The following is a 15,764-nucleotide window of genomic DNA, read 5'->3' as shown; positions in this document are numbered from 1 at the left end:
CCCTGAAGGAACCAAAAACACTCTGTAACAAGGGAAATCGGGTAGACTGCCGGTGTCCCTGCTTAGCCGTGTGGGTTATTCTGCCACGCGATAGGCTAAGCACTGGCTAGGGTCTGAACATTCAAAATCGGTGATGATTGTCCAAATACCGAGGGCAAAGGCGAACGCGAGCTGGCCGAGGCTCTGGCCCCACGGGCACGGCTGGTTCACGACGCTCTTTGAGGCGTCCCATCAGTGTGCTCTGATGTGTGACAGGACGTCAGTAGTTTTTGCCTGAGAAGTCGTTCGAGGGGGTCGGTGCCGCCACTCTCCTTAGGCGGCTGGAATGCCAACGGGACCCGTCAGCCAGACAGAAGGTGGTCGGTCCGAGTTGGGCGGCAATCTGGACTGGTGCTGTCCAGAATGAGTTCAAATTGTGAGAGCAGCTCGGCCGGCGAATGCGGACCCAGTCCGACACAGTCAGTGTGGGTTGCTTCGTCCGGCGCTTCTCGTTGGGCCCTCTGCTGGCTGAGGAAGAGTAGGGCAGGCCGTCTGCTTGGTTGGAGCTTTCTCCACCCCCGTTGGCCTGGGGGTGAATTGTGGCACCCGCATTGTCAGAGATAGAAAAGCCGAGTGCACAAAACAAGTCCAAGCCCAATAGGTTGGCGCCATGACGGGATATTTGGAAGGTGAAGGGGGGGAGAGTCCTCGAGCCATAGCGCACTGTGAAGGTGGCAGTGCCCACCATACCAATCTTAGTTTGGCCATAGCCAAACAAGTCCTCAGCGTTGGCCTCGATCTGGAGATGAGGAAATAGCCGTCGAACTGTGGACACGTTCAACAGTGACCTGGAGGCTGCAGTGTCGAGCAGGAGTGGTAAGCTCACTCCATCAAGTTCCACTGTGCACCACTTGAATGGCTTGGCGCGCGAGCCCACGCAGTGGATGGTGGTTCGCCTCGGCTGGTCTGGTGAGCGGCATGGCGGGTATGTTGACGTGGGAGCAGAGCGGCACATCCTGGCGAAGTGGTTCCTCCTTCCGCAGTGCTGGCATCTCTGTCCAATGGCTTTGCAAGTTGGCGCGCGTGTGGGGTGCAAGGAAGACCCACAGTTGGCACAAGGTCTGCGTGTGTTGGCCCGTTGATGTCTGATGACATTTATCTCGGTACGGTCGTTGGTGAAGGTGGGAGCAGAGCGGCACATCCTTGCGAAATGATTCATCTTCCCGCAGCATTGGCATCGTTGTCCGGTGGCTCTGCAAGTGGGCGCACGTGTGGGGTGCGAGGCTGACCCACACAAGGCGTGCGTGCATCGGCCCCTTGACGTCTGGCCACATTTATCTCGGCACCGTCGTATGTAGCGGTGGAGTCGTAGGTGAAGGTGGCGTCTGGGAGTGGAGGGGTTGGAGCAAAAATCTGTGCCAACGCGGGAGAGTGTGAAGGTGTGGGTGGGTTCACGAACCGAGCCGTTAATTGTGCTGCGTTCTCCAATTGAAATGCCATTTCCACAGCCTTCGATAGTGGGAGGTCGTCAGGGGACAATAACAGTTTCTCCCGTAGTTTGGGATCAATCGCGTGCTCGGCGAGTTGATCCCTAATCATTTCCTCCTCCAAGCGGCCGAATTTACAGAGGCCCGCTAAACACCGCAAGTCGGCAACGTAGTGGTGTACCGACTCGCCTGTTCGTTGCCGTCGTTGATGGAAGGCAATCCGCCGGACAATCACGCCCTGAGGTGGGGCGAAATGTCGGGCCAATAAAGTAACACAATCTCTGTATGTCTGCGCGGGTCCAAGAGAGCGAAAAATGCGCTGCCCCTCACTACCTAAACTGTGTATTAGCATAGCCGTTCGGCGTGCTTCGCTTGCCTCGTTTAGTCCGGTCGCCGTCAGATATGTCGTGAACGAGTCATACCAGCGGGACCGCGGGACTGGTGGCTTGCCGGGGAGCGCGAGAAACGAGGGGAGGGGAGCTGTGTAGAAGTCCATCTTCGTCGCCAATGTTGTGTCCGGAGGAATGAGAGAGGAGAGTTGCTTTGTCAACGTGTTTATTGTGCCACCATCTTAGTCTACCTGCGGTCGTGACGTCACCGCTGCTTTTCGACCTGTCGCAACATTCTGTAGCAGTGTGACATATGCTACATTCACCTGTTCTGTAAATCTGTAAACTTCATACATGAAACCTACATAGACATACAATACATACTGAAAATTTATGGAGTTGTATGAACAGTAGAATTCTAACACAGAACTTTTGTTTTGAAGCTGCTGACTAACATTAAAGTATGGTATGGCAGGCTGTGGGTAATGTTACTGTCGCTGAGAAGTTTGTCAAACTGACGATGGTTCAGACCTCTGGACCGGATGAAATTTACAGTGCGAACAACCACCTCCATGACGTGGTCCATTTTCAGCGACTTGCAACTTAATGCCTCCTGGTGCAAAATACATACAGTGAAATGTCCAGAAACGACCTTCTCCATTAAGGGCTTGTACTTTGTCTTTGAACTTTGTCGCAATACCTGCTTTCTTTCGGACCATGGATGACGCGCCGTCTGTAGCCAGGCTGACAGCGCGGGACAAGTCCACTCCAACTCTGTCCAATACAGCAACGACAGAGCCGAAAATGTCCTCGGCTGTTGTGGTGTCCATCATTGGCACCAACTCAAGAAACTCTTCAGTAACAGTCAATGTCTCATCAACTCATCGAATAAATATGGCCAGTTTGGCCACGTCTGTGATGTCAGTGCTGTCCTCAATTGCCACGGAAAATGCAATAAATCCTCTCTGCAATAGTATTCCTCGTCAGGCTAATATTGGCAAAAGCTTGTCGCTTCTCTGAACATACAAGTTCAGCCGCCTTCATCATGCATCGTTTAACAAAGTCACCGTCGAAATACGGCTTCGATGTTAATGCTATTTCGCTAGCAATTAGGTAGCTGGCTTTTACCGCTGCTTCATTGAATTCTCGGCTCCGGATGAAAGTTGACTGCTGTTTCCTCAGACCCGCCAACAATTCGTAATCTTTTCTCTTCTCAGTTGTCCTTGCAACTCGTCATATTTTTCGCTGTGATGAGTCTCGTAGTGGCGTTGAATATTATATTCCTTCAATACCGAAACTTCTTGCAAACACCAAGCACAAAGGTTTTCCATGCATCTCTGTAAATAAATAGGACGTGGTCCATTTTTCTTAGAAAATTCTGCACTTCTTATCTTCTTTTCTCCGTTTGGATAACAACATTTTGGCTAATGAGGGTGTAGCGGAGAGGTAGAGACCAAGGTATTAACAACGTCGTAACAAGCAGCAGATGGCGCATTGACACCGTCTGCTGTTTTCAGTCTGTCTCAGTGATGCGGCGTGTCTTCTACTCTGATAGAAAGAGTGCGTCCCTTAGCGGCTAATCCATGAATTGCAGTGAATTAAAAATATTAATTCCTTGTCTTTTATGCATTTTTCCACTTTCAAATTATCCTGCGGGCCTGATCGAACCCCCTTAGGGGCCGGTTCCGGCCCGCGGGCCGTATGTTTGACACCCCTGATCTAATGTAATGACTATAGTGGAGCAAATAGTCACAATCAAATATTGATGCCAGAAAAAAAAAGAATATTTGATTGGTGGCATCACGTTTCTGTCATTTGTGATTTTGTTTCATACCGCTTGAAGTTGCGGTCACTCACCACCAGAAGGCAGACTGCTGCAGCTTCCCCCGTTGCGACACTGCAACTGAATGCAGGCATCAGGGAAAAGGATGCAACCCAACTTGATCTCTGTCAGTCCCACCACCTCAGCATAGTGCGAGCGCTTGTTCTGCAAAGGCAGCTCGTTGTTGTTCAGCATGACTGAGTCCAAGCAACCTTGGAAGCCCTCAAGTACGTTCAGGTCCTTTTGGGAGTCAACGAGGCTCCGTGAAATGGGATGCTGCACCTGGGGCCAAAGTGGGCAAATGTCAAAGCAATAACTCAAGATATGATACCCGTGGGGGATCGAGTCATCGCTTCTACCCTCAATATTTCACTGACATTTTGACTGACTGCATTCTCTACCTGTGTGCAGTACATCTTACTCGAGTAGTTGAGCAAATCAAAGTGAGTTTCGTCATCATTGCGTTCTACTGCAACATACACTGCAGTTGCACATTTCGTGCCAGTAACTAAAGCTAATTTAGACATGCAACAACCATTACCAATTTCAATGAGTACTTTAAAATTGTCACGTTCCGGCGGCGACAGTTGCAGCTGACGAGCGGGAACGTTGGGGATAGGTGGTGGATCGCCAAACAGGACAGAGGCGTAAGTGCAGGCAACCGATTTATTAACAGAAATAATGACGAAACAAACAACGTTAGTGGGCGAGCGGCGGCAATCCACCCAACCACACTAACTAACAAAATGAAAAGGCACACGAGGGTGCAAAAACAGCCTACGACGCGAGGCAACACAATACCTGCGATCGTGGCTAGAATGATATCCTCGGGCGAAGCAACTAGGTACTGAATAAACATTCAAGGTACTGGCAAAGCGTGAGGCGACGTATCTTCCGACGCTGGGTAAGTGCCAGCGTCGGGTTTAAATGTCCCGCAGTCAGTAATGAGGGAATTGACAGCAGCTGGCGAACGGCGGGAGCGGAGGCTCCGCCCCGCTGTCAACTCGCTCATGACAGTACCCCCCCCCCTCAACGGACGCCTCCTGGCGGACCACCCGGTTTGGACGGGTAAGCCTCATGGAATGTCCTCAGGAGCGACGGGTCCAGGATCCAGGCTCGCGGGACCCATTGACGATCCTACGGTCCGTAGCCCTCCCAGTCGACCAGGTACTGGATGCCCTTTCCCCTGCGCCGTGAATCCAGGATCTCCCGCACTGCGTAGACCGGTCCTCCGTCCACCATCTGCGGGGGGGGGAGGTTGGGCGGGAGGAGGGGCCAAGGGGCTGGATTCCACCGGTTTGATGAGAGAGACATGGAAAACCGGGTGGATCTTCATGGAGGCGGGCAGCCGGAGTCGGACCGCGACCGGGTTGATGATGGCCTCCACTGCGAAGGGGCCCGCGAATCGTGGACCCAATTTGGGACTGGTCCCGGCCAGCCGTAGGTCCCTTGTGGACAACCAGACCTTCTGGCCCACCTGGTAAGCCGGCGCGGGACGGCAACGGCGATCCGCAACCTTCTGGTTCCAGGCCGCCGTGCGTGATAGGGCTGCCCTGGTCTCCCTCCATACCCGATGGGCCCGCCGAAGATGGTGTTGTATCGACGGGACCTTCACCTCCCCTTCCTGTGTGGGAAAGAGCGGAGGCTGGTAGCCGTAGGCCGACATAAATGGTGACCGACCTGTGGCTGAGGAGACCAGGGTGTTGTGGGCATATAATCCACCCACGGGAGATGGATGGACCAGGCCGATGAACGATGGAGACACACGCAGCGCAGGGCCGCCTCCAGGTCCTGGTTCTTCCTCTCGGTCTGGCCGTTGGACTGTGGATGGTAACCGGAGGACAGGCTGGCCGACGCCCCCATGGACCTGCAGAAACACTTCCAGACCCGGGATACGAACTGGGGCCCTCGGTCCGACACGATGTCAATAGGGATCCCGTGGAGACGGACGACGTGTTTGACCAATAGTGTCGCCGTCGCGATAGCGGACGGCAGCTTGGTCAATGGCACAAAGTGTGCCGACTTGGAAAACCGGTCCACTATCGTGAGGATGACCGTCTTACCACGGGATGGGGGGAGGCCGGTGGTGAAATCTACTGATATGTGGGACCAAGGGCGCGGGGGGACGGGTAGGGGGCGGAGCAGTCCTGCCGGGGGCTGATGGGAAGCCTTGCCACAGGCGCACGACGGGCATGCCTTAACGAAGTCCGCCACATCGTCGCGGAGCCGCGGCCACCAGAATCGCTGAGAGACGAGGTGCTCGGTGCGGCTCACCCCTGGGTGACACGCCACCTTGGATGCGTGCCCCCACTGGAGCACCTCCGAGCGCAGCGACTGGGGAACGAACAGTCTGCCAGTGGGACAGTTATCGTGAGCCGGGGTACCTCTTAATGACTCCATGACCCTCCGTTCGACCTCCCACTGGAGCGCCCCCACGATCTGGCGGCCGGGCAGGATGGATTCCGCGAGGTCTTCCTTGCCCGCTGGCTCGTGGATCCGCGAGAGGGCGTCGGGCTTAGTGTTTTTGGTCCCTGGACAGTAGGTGAGGGTGAAGGAGAAGCGGGTTAAGAAGAGCGCCCACCGTGCCTGGCGTGCGTTTAGCCTCTTGGCGGCCCGGATGACCGCCAAGTTTTTGTGGTCGGTAAGCACGGTGAACGGCTCTTTCGCCCCTTCGAGCCAGTGCCTCCACTCTTGAAGAGCCAATACGACGGCGAGCAGCTCCCGGTTGCCCACGTCGTAGTTGGCTTCTGCGGGACTGAGGCGGCGGGAGAAGAAGGCGCAGGGGTGGAGCTCCTGGTCGACTGAGGAGCGTTGGGAGAGTACCGCCCCAACGCCTGAGTCCGAGGCGTCAACCTCCACAATGAATGTGGCGTTGGGGTCTGGGTGGCGGAGAACTGGGGGGTGAGTGAACGCCCCTTTCAGCAGGCGGAACGCGGCGTCCGCTTCTTCCGTCCACCTGAACGGGGTCTTAGTAGAGGTGAGTTGGGTGAGAGGGAGGGCCTTCCGGCTGTAGTTACGGATGAAGCGGCGGTAGAAATTGGCGAAGCCCAGGAAGCGTTGTAGTTGCTTGCGAGAGGTGGGCGTGGGCCATTCTACCACCGCTTCGGTCTTGGCGGGGTCAGCTCGAATCTGCCCCCGCTCCACGATGAAGCCCAGGAATGGTAAGGAGGAGGTGTGGAATTCACATTTCTCGGCTTTTATCTATAGTCGGTTCTGCAGCAGCCGCTGCAGAACCAGCCGGACGTGCTGGCGATGTGCCTCGAAGGACTCTGAAAAAATTAAAATGTCATCCAAATAAACGAAACAGAAAATGTTCAGAAAATCCCTCAAGACGTCATTAATCAGATTCTGGAACACAGCGGGTGCATTGGTGAGACCAAATGGCATCACCAAGTACTCGAAGTGTCCCAGAGGCGTCTTAAATGCGGTCTTCCACTCATCCCCCTCCTTGACCCGAATAAGATGGTACGCGCTCCGGAGGTCCAGTCTAGTGAAAACGGTCGCGGCCTGGAGGGACGCGAAGGTGGAGTCAATCAATGGAAGCGGGTATTTGTTCTTGATAGTTATTTCATTGAGTCCACGGTAGTCCACGCATGGACGCAGCGATTTATCTTTTTTGGTGATAAAAAAGAACCCCGCTCCCAAGGGTGACCGTGACGCCGAATGAGCCCGGCTGCAAGTGAAGAGTCAATATAGTCGCGGAGAGCCTGTTGTTCGGGTTGGGAGACGTTGTAAAGCCGAGAACTGGGGAATGGAGCGTTGGGCTGGAGGTCGATGGCGCAATCATAGGGACGGTGCGGTGGTAATGACAGGGCGCGGTCCTTGCTGAACGCCTGTCGTAGGTCGTGGTAACAGGGCGGGACCCCCTCTAAACTAATAACCTCCGGTGGGTAGCCACGAGATGATGACGACGCGCCCGCGGCCGACCTGAGGCAGTGGGCGTAGCACAGGGGGCTCCACCCCTGAATGGTAGGTCCGTCCCACGAAATGGCCGGATTGTGGGTCCCCAGCCAAGGTAACCCGAGCACGATGGGAACCGAGCGTGCTGGCATTACGAAGAAGCGCCGGTATTCCACGTGGTTGCCTGAGAGTACGAGTCGAAGTGGTACGGTTTCTTGCTTGACCTCGGCGAGTAACCGACCGTCGAGATCGAGTATGCTCCGACTCGCCCCCAGCTGGACAACCCGACAACCCAACGCAGACACGACGCGCGGGTCTATGAAACAGCCGTCGGCCCCCGAATCCACGAGGGCCCGAACAGACATGGTCCTGGTGGGACCGTGTATTACGGCATCCAGCTCCATTCTCCGCGATGCGAACCCACCCGAGGACCTTAACGGGGCCCGTAGTTTGGGGGGACGGGGCGACTTACAGTCGCTGGAGGGTCTCCCGGGGGGCCCCCAGCTAGAACAGTCCGGGGCTAGGTGTCCCGACTTCCCACAGAGCTGGCAAGCCGGGCTGGGGTTGCGACGCCCTGGCTGTTGTGGAGCGGCCCTTTCGACCCCCATCTCCATAGGCTTCATGGCCGCGTTCCCCCCGCGCAGAGAGATCCCGGCTCCGCCCCCTCGGGTCCCCGCTGGGGGCTCGGGAATAGCCTGGGCAGCTGGTCCTCTCTCGCATCCGATTGTCCAGCTGCACCGTGAGGGAGATCAGCTCGCGAAGGCTGGAGCATTCGTCGCGGGTGGCCAGTTCGTCTTTTAGCGCCGCACTGAGGCCGCGCCGAAACATCCCACGCAGGGCGCGGTCGCCGTATCCGCTGGCGGCTGCAAGGACACGGAAGGCGATGGAATATTCCGCCGCCGATCGGCTGCCCTGATGGCAGCTCCACAGCTGGGCCTCTGCGTCCTGCCCACTCACCGGGTGATGGAACACCTGCCGCAGCTCGGCGACGAAGTCCGGGAAGGAAGCTCGGAGCTCCGGCCGTGATTCCCAGACGGCCAACGCCCAAGCGGCTGCCGGGCCGGCAAGCAGGCTGGTGACAAACGACACCTTTGCCGCGTCGGTGGTATATACGGAGGGTTGTTGGTCAAATACGATGGAGCACTGCAGCAGGAATTGCGCACAGCGTCCGGGCTCCCCTCCGTAACGGGCGGGGTGTGGGAGGTTGGGTTCGCGGCTCATGGTTTGGCAGGCGACGGCCGCCGAGGCGGAAGCGTCACTGATCTCAAGTCTTCCTACCCGTTGAGCCAATACGTGGATGTCGCGGCGGATCTCCGCGAGGGCCGGCACCAATTGACCGATCTGCTCCGCCCGCTGAGCGAGGACGGAGAAGATACGGTTACTGTCTGCGGGATCCATGTTGGTCGGAAGATTCTGTCACGTTCCGGCGGCGACAGTTGCAGCTGACGAGCGGGAACGTTGGGGATAGGTGGTGGATCGCCAAACAGGACAGAGGCGTAAGTGCAGGCAACCGATTTATTAACAGAAATAATGACGAAACAAACAACGTTAGTGGGCGCTGGGTAAGTGCCAGCGTCGGGTTTAAATGTCCCGCAGTCAGTAATGAGGGAATTGACAGCAGCTGGCGAACGGCGGGAGCGGAGGCTCCGCCCCGCTGTCAACTCGCTCATGACAAAAATCTGAATATAGTGGATTATAAATAATAATAATAATAATAATAATAATAATTATAATAATAATAATAATAATAATAATAATACATATTATTTCTAAGTACAGTGATACCTCAGTTTACGAACATTTATTTCCCATAAGAAATCATTAAAAGGAGAATAATCAGTTCCCGGTGAGCAAACCAGGAATGGGATCCACTTCCCACCTATCCGGGCATACATAGATGACATGACCACTTGAACCACTGCTGCAGCTTGCACAAGGCGGCTACTTGGAAAACTGCAGGAAAACATCAAATGGGCCTGGATAAAAAATCAAGCCGAACAAGTCACGCAGCATCTCAATAGTCAAGGGAGAGCTAAAAAAAAAAGTTCATTGGTGATGACCCAATACTAACGGTGTCGGAAGAACGGGTCAACACCCTGGGCAGGTGGTACAATGCAAACCTAAGAGCCAAAGATCAAGTGCAGCAACTAAAGCAGGACATAACCAATGGAAAACATCAACAAGACTTCACTGCCAGGGAAGCTCAAGCTCTGGTGTCTGCAGTTTGGACTTCTCCCTAGGGTACTGTGGCCACTCACAGTCTATGATGTCCCACTCTCAAATGTGGAGAAGATGGAGCGAGCCATCACTAGATATGTGAAAAGAGGGCTTGGTGTTCCACACTTTCTGTCCAACATCAGCCTCTATGGCTAAGGGGTCCTTGAGCTTCCAATCACAAGCCTCACAGAAGAGTACAAGTGCTCTAAAGTGAGACTTCCGATGACGCTTACAGAGTCCAGAGACCGGAAGATCAGTGAAGCTGCACCCCCCATATCAACTGGACTGAAATGGACGCCATCCATCGCAGTGCAGCAGGCCACAGCGGCATTGTGGGACACGTCCAGCTCGGAAGAGGGGGGGTTGGCCTTACAAACAAACCATCTTGGCGTAAGGCATCAACATCGGAAAGAAGGAAAAGGGTGATGGAAGAGGTGCGCCACCAAGAGGAAGCAGAAAGAACTGAAAGGCTGTCTCTCTTGCAAAGCAGGGACAATGGATGAGGTGGGAAGGCCTGGAAGAGAGAAAGCTCAGCTGGAGGGATCTCTGGGAAATGGAGGCAAGCAACATCAGCTTCGTCATCATAGCCATCAATGATGTGCTCCCATCTCCAAAAAACTTCCACCAATGGTATGGCGAAGATCCAACCTGTGACCTCTGTTGAACTCCAGGAACTCTCAAACACATCCTGAACGGTTGTAAGACCAGCCTCACACAAGGCCGCTACACCTGGAGGCACAACCAGGTCCTGAAGAGTTTGGCAGTTGCCCTTGAGAGCAAGAGGGATACCATCAACTCCTTGCCAATGAGAGCCACGACCTCCAGCACAGCACCATTGACTTTCATCCGAGAGGGACAGAAAAAAGCCCAACCAGGAGGATTCCTGCCAAACCAGAGGTTGGACAGCTATCCAGAGCCCGCGATTGGGAGATGCGGGTTGACATTGGCCAGCAATTGGTTTTCCCAGCGGAGATTGCAGCAACCACCCTAAAATCAGACTTGGTGCTCTGGTCCCCTTCACTCAAGTCTGTCTACATCACAGAACTCACAGTCCCGTGAGAAAACTTGAAGAAGGCCTATGAGCGCAAGAAGTTGCGCTACACAGAACTCGCAGTGGATGCGCAACAGCGAGGATGGAAAGCCTAAGTATATCCAATTGAAGTTGCATGCAGAGGGTTTGTGGCTTCCTCAACCATCAGACTGCCAAAAGACCTGGGTATCCATGGACAGGCTCTGTGCCACACAGTTAGATCAGTCTCTGAAGCAGCAGAAAGAAGTGGCCAGTGGATCTGGATGAAGAGGAAGGACCCTTGTTGGGCTCGTAGATCATCAACCTAAGACACAACCCCTCGCCCCTCACCAGCTTCTCAACATCTGATTGGGCATGGGACACAAGCACGAGCGAGCGTGATCAACCTGTCTCTGGCCACCATCGATGAGGGTGTCTCGTGATAAAAGGCTGAAACACCCAATGATTTTTTGGAGCACTACTGACGATGTGTCCCAAATTCACAACCTTCCCCTCCCTGAGGCACAGCTCCCACACTACTCTCAACATCAAGGCTAATCTCATGCTGCTGCTGACATGGATGCTTTGATCCTCTCCTCTTTCAATTAGAACTGCTTCATGTCATCACAAAGAGGGTACAGCAAGTCCTGAAGAATGAATGACTGTGTCTTTGTGTTGTCATATTTGTTATTTTTTCAAATTTTTTTTTCCCAAGATGGCGCCGCATGAACACGCAGCGGCTCCCCTCTCCCAGCAAATTGGCGTTTCATGTTTATGTTTGTTAAAGTAATTATAAGTGCCTTGCATGCTGGGTCCGAGAGGACAGTAATTTCATCTGTGCTGGATGTCATGCATATTAGCATATTTGACAATAAAGCTGACTTTGACTTTGACTTCGACTTTGATGTGAGGACCATCGATTGGCACAAACGGACAGAACAACATCATGTCCAGTGTTTCATGATTCGTTCCCAGGTCCCCATAAAACATAATTTTCTACTAAATTAGTCTTAAACCTACACAAATTATACCTTATTTTATGTATAATAAATGTACATTTGGATTGTAATCAAATAAACTGTACTATATAATAAAGTCATTATATTGACCTTTGTGATGATCGTTGATGTCTCTCTTGATGATATATGAGTGAATTTGCCGTGCTTTCTCGGCCGTGCTTTTCTCGGCAATAATACCCGTCGTATCCATCGTATGTAGTTTTTCAACCTCTTCTATTGCCCGAGACCATTGCTTAGACAACACAGAAACACCCTGAGTCACACATAGCAATGGTTGACTTAGCATACTGGTACTGGGATGATAAGTCACACAAACGCACACCTTGTTGGTGTCTTTCGATGTTTCTCCTTATTCTGCTCAACCGTCATTTTCTTTTGTGTCCTTTTCGGCTTAACACTAGCCTGTGGTGGGGTCTTTTTCGGTCCCATAATAGCAAAAGTACTCCACTCGATAACAAACCGCGTCTGTATTCAAAGAAAGTGGAAAACTAGTCCGCCAGCCACCGTGACGCTGTTTGGTTTGGTTTGTCCGCCGAAAACTAGTTTGTTAGCCAACACTATAAGCTCGCGAATATAATGTGCGTGAGGCGAAAGGTTTGTGTCATGAAGTGGTTGGCGACCAACGGGGGGCGCTGTTGGCCCCGCCTGCACCTGCACAGGTGCTGGTCGTCCTGAGCCTTGGCGGACTGCCACGTTCAGATTGGCGACCACCGGGTAGCGCTGTCAGCCCTGCCTGCTGCCTCGCAGGTGCTGGTCGTTACAATCAGTGACACTTAAAACTACTCCCGGCACGACCATCTGGTGGATTCTGTTCCTGTAGACTTTATTTTAATACAATTTCTCAAATACAACCTTCTCCTCCCTCTTGCCTGCTTTTTGGGATCCACATCTGCGATCACCACCTTGCAAACCACGACAGTTAGTGAGCTAAAGCGTTCGTAAGCAGAGGTATCTCTGTATATATATATATATATATATATCATCTCATTTTCCGTACCGCTTATTCCTCATTAGGGTCGCGGGGGTTGCTGGAGCCTATCTCAGCTGTCTTCGGGCATGAGGCGGGGGACACCCTGAATTGGTTGCCAGCCAATCGCAGGGCACACAAAGACATACAACAGTCACTCTCACACTCACACCTAGGGACAATTTGGAGTGGTCAATATGCCTGCCATGCATTTTTTGGAGTGTGGGAGGAAACCGGAGGACCCGGAGAAAACCCACGCGGGTCCGGGGAGAACATGCAAGCTCCACACAGGGAGGCCGGACCGGGACGCGAACCGGCGACCTCTGCACTGTGCAGCCGGTGTGCTAACCACTCGACTACCGGGCCGCCCCTCTGTGTGTGTGTGTGTGTGTGTGTGTGTGTGTGTGTGTATATATATATATATATATATATATATATATATATATATATATATACAAGTGAAAAAAGAAAAGTAGTGCATACAACTATTGCATTTAAGAAAGAAATAATAGCAAAATATGAAGGAGGTGTGCTAGTGTCTGATCCGGCTAGGCAGGGGTGGTCACACTTTTTTCAGCAAGGGAGCTACTTTTGAAATGACTAAGTCAAAATGATCTACTCATTATATTTATTGAGAAATATAGTGAAGATTATTGCAATTTATGTTGATGTATATCCGCATATGTTGCACAACACACCATAATTATGTCAATTGTATGCCATTACCTGAGTTCACTCTGATAACTGGCTGACGAGACAACCGCACTTTAAAATGTCATCGTGAAAAAAAGTCATCATCTCATTCCGTATGAAAGTGCTACGTTTTTTTCTTCTTACTTGGTCCAGCTCTTCCACTCTTTTATACTCTAGCTTACGTTTAAGGGGAAAACCGAGCAAAAAATTAGGATGTAACTAACAACATCCCTGTTCACTTTGCAACGAAGGGCCGTTGTTTGAGCTCGCAGTGAGTCTCTCAATGAGATGTCATTTGATTGGTTCTCCGGTGTATCAATCAAATAAAGGGATGGGTGATTGGCTGACGTCGAGTTTTTTTCAAAAGACCTCCACTTGATTTGTTAAGCGTCAGTTCCTGACAATGTCACATCACCTTGTCTTGCGATCTAGTATCATGGAGATCGATTGGAGGCTGTGAAATCTAGTGATGTGGCTATGGGAGTGAGAGCAAGTGTCATTGGATAGATATTTTAAGAGAAAAGAACATCCTGTAGCCGAGTCATCCGTAGCAAAGAGATTTGAACGTGTGAGCACCTATCAGACAGAAGAGCTCCCCGAAGTTTTTATGGAAGGGGACTCTCCTTCCAAACAATAAATTTCCTTCCTCCGTCCACTTGCGCCTTCTGCTGACTACTACAAAGGTAAACAATCCTATTCATAATTATTTTCTTTACGAACGTACAATTAGCCTGGGTTACATTTATGTTTATGTTATTTGTGTCTTTGCATTTTGCTTAACATTTTCTGAGATATACATTGCTTTTTATGTGTTGGTCAGCATTTTAATGTGAAATGTCATGCATAAAATAATGTGTAAAATACTGTACTAAAAAGGTAAACATTCAGGGTGTTGGAACGGATTAAAACGATTTACATTATTTGTAATGGGAAAAATGCAAATCGCTTTTCGAACAGGGTTCTGGAACGGATTATGGTCGAGAACCGAGGTATCACTGTATATCTATCTATCTATCTATCTATCTATCTATCTATCTATCTATCTATCTATCTATCTATCTATCTATCTATATATCTATATATATATATATATATATATATATATATATATATATATATATATATATATATATATATATATATATATATATATATAAATCTCTTCCGAAACGAATAGAAATAAATAGATATAATAAATAGAAATCAATGCATGGACTGACCAGTGCCCCGAAGTAGATGGTTCCATCCGGAGCAAAAGGTTGCACGTAGGTTTGTCCATGGCGCCTTTCCACATAGTTGTCATCCACAGAGAGACTGCTAAAGTTGCGGTTGAGCTCCATCGCCACCGTGTGCCAGCTGCCATCGTTAATGCGGCGACCAGAGATCCCCAACATATCGGGACTGTCGCCACCAGCAGTGGTAGGTGCGCAGCTGAGCTGTAACCACAGCTTGCCCATGTCCAGCTACTCACACATACCCAGTAACACATTGTCCGTGACAGTCGCTAGGATTTGCCTTGTAGATCAATGCACCGTAAATAATCCCGGAATCGTCAGATGTTATTTTGTTTGACAAAAAAGCAAAAAAGGATGAAACATTTTTTAAAAAGAAGGCGTACGATAGTGAAACATACCTTCAGAATGGTGCAAGGCTCACTATGAGCGTACATGATGATTCCTCTCGTCTGTAATGTTCGGATCCTCAGACTGAGCTTCAGATCTGTCTGGAGTCGCTCGGAAAGCTGGTATTTTATGTAACTGTTACCAGAGAAACTCAAAGATGAATGACCTACATCAAACACACACACACAATACACGAACATTTCATGATGATATAGTGTCAGAAATGGAGAAATACAGGGATATAATCAGTGACGTGCAGTCAGTGGTGGCAGGGGAGGCAGTGCCTCACTTGTCATCATGGAAAGCTGTCATGGAAATATCAAATGAAAAAATAAATTAAACAGTTATATGTATTTAGTGATTTGTACTTTAAAGTTCTTGTCCATTTAACTTCACCGTTTTCGGATTTTTTTCTAAATCGCTGAATTTTCACATTTACCGTTCAAATACTAAGTAGAGACGAGCAGTGAGGCACCAGCCGGCTGATCCTCACTATGGATTGCGCAATCACTATGCTTACTATGCTGGCTTGCTCTGCAGTGAGACCGCATTGCTGTCCTTCTGCATATCGCTATTAAAGCGTTCAAACACGTTTAGTATATGAACTAAATTTCTACAGTTTAGCTGGTGTATATAATGTAGAGTCATTGTACATTATAAACACTGTACTCCAGTGTTTATTTTGTTTTATTTTTATCAAAACGCTGTGCGTAGGTGAGG

The 15,764-nt window shown here is 50.9% G+C and overlaps 1 protein-coding gene across 6 annotated transcripts in view; it reads right to left on the bottom strand.

Moving 5' to 3' along the window:
* fat3a (FAT atypical cadherin 3a) overlaps window positions 1-15,764 on the bottom strand; it is a 173,614-nt gene that overhangs the window by 14,391 nt on the left and 143,459 nt on the right. For 5 of the 6 annotated variants that reach the window (XM_089013079.1, XM_089013080.1, XM_089013083.1 and 2 more), the window contains 3 exons: window positions 15,056-15,210; window positions 14,643-14,885; window positions 3,653-3,899 (listed from right to left, as the gene is read on the bottom strand). In XM_089013079.1, the coding sequence (XP_088869205.1) occupies window positions 3,653-3,899; window positions 14,643-14,885; window positions 15,056-15,210 (645 nt within the window). The remainder of the gene's footprint in view (window positions 1-3,652; window positions 3,900-14,642; window positions 14,886-15,055; window positions 15,211-15,764) is intronic. The other variant, XR_016117097.1, reaches the window with a different exon arrangement.

This window comes from Hippocampus bargibanti, linkage group LG14 (genome assembly GCF_051943395.1).
Source record: "Hippocampus bargibanti isolate YZ-2025 linkage group LG14, ASM5194339v1, whole genome shotgun sequence".
NCBI classification, from domain to species: domain Eukaryota; kingdom Metazoa; phylum Chordata; class Actinopteri; order Syngnathiformes; family Syngnathidae; genus Hippocampus; species Hippocampus bargibanti.
This window is presented reverse-complemented; position numbering and strand designations above follow the sequence as displayed.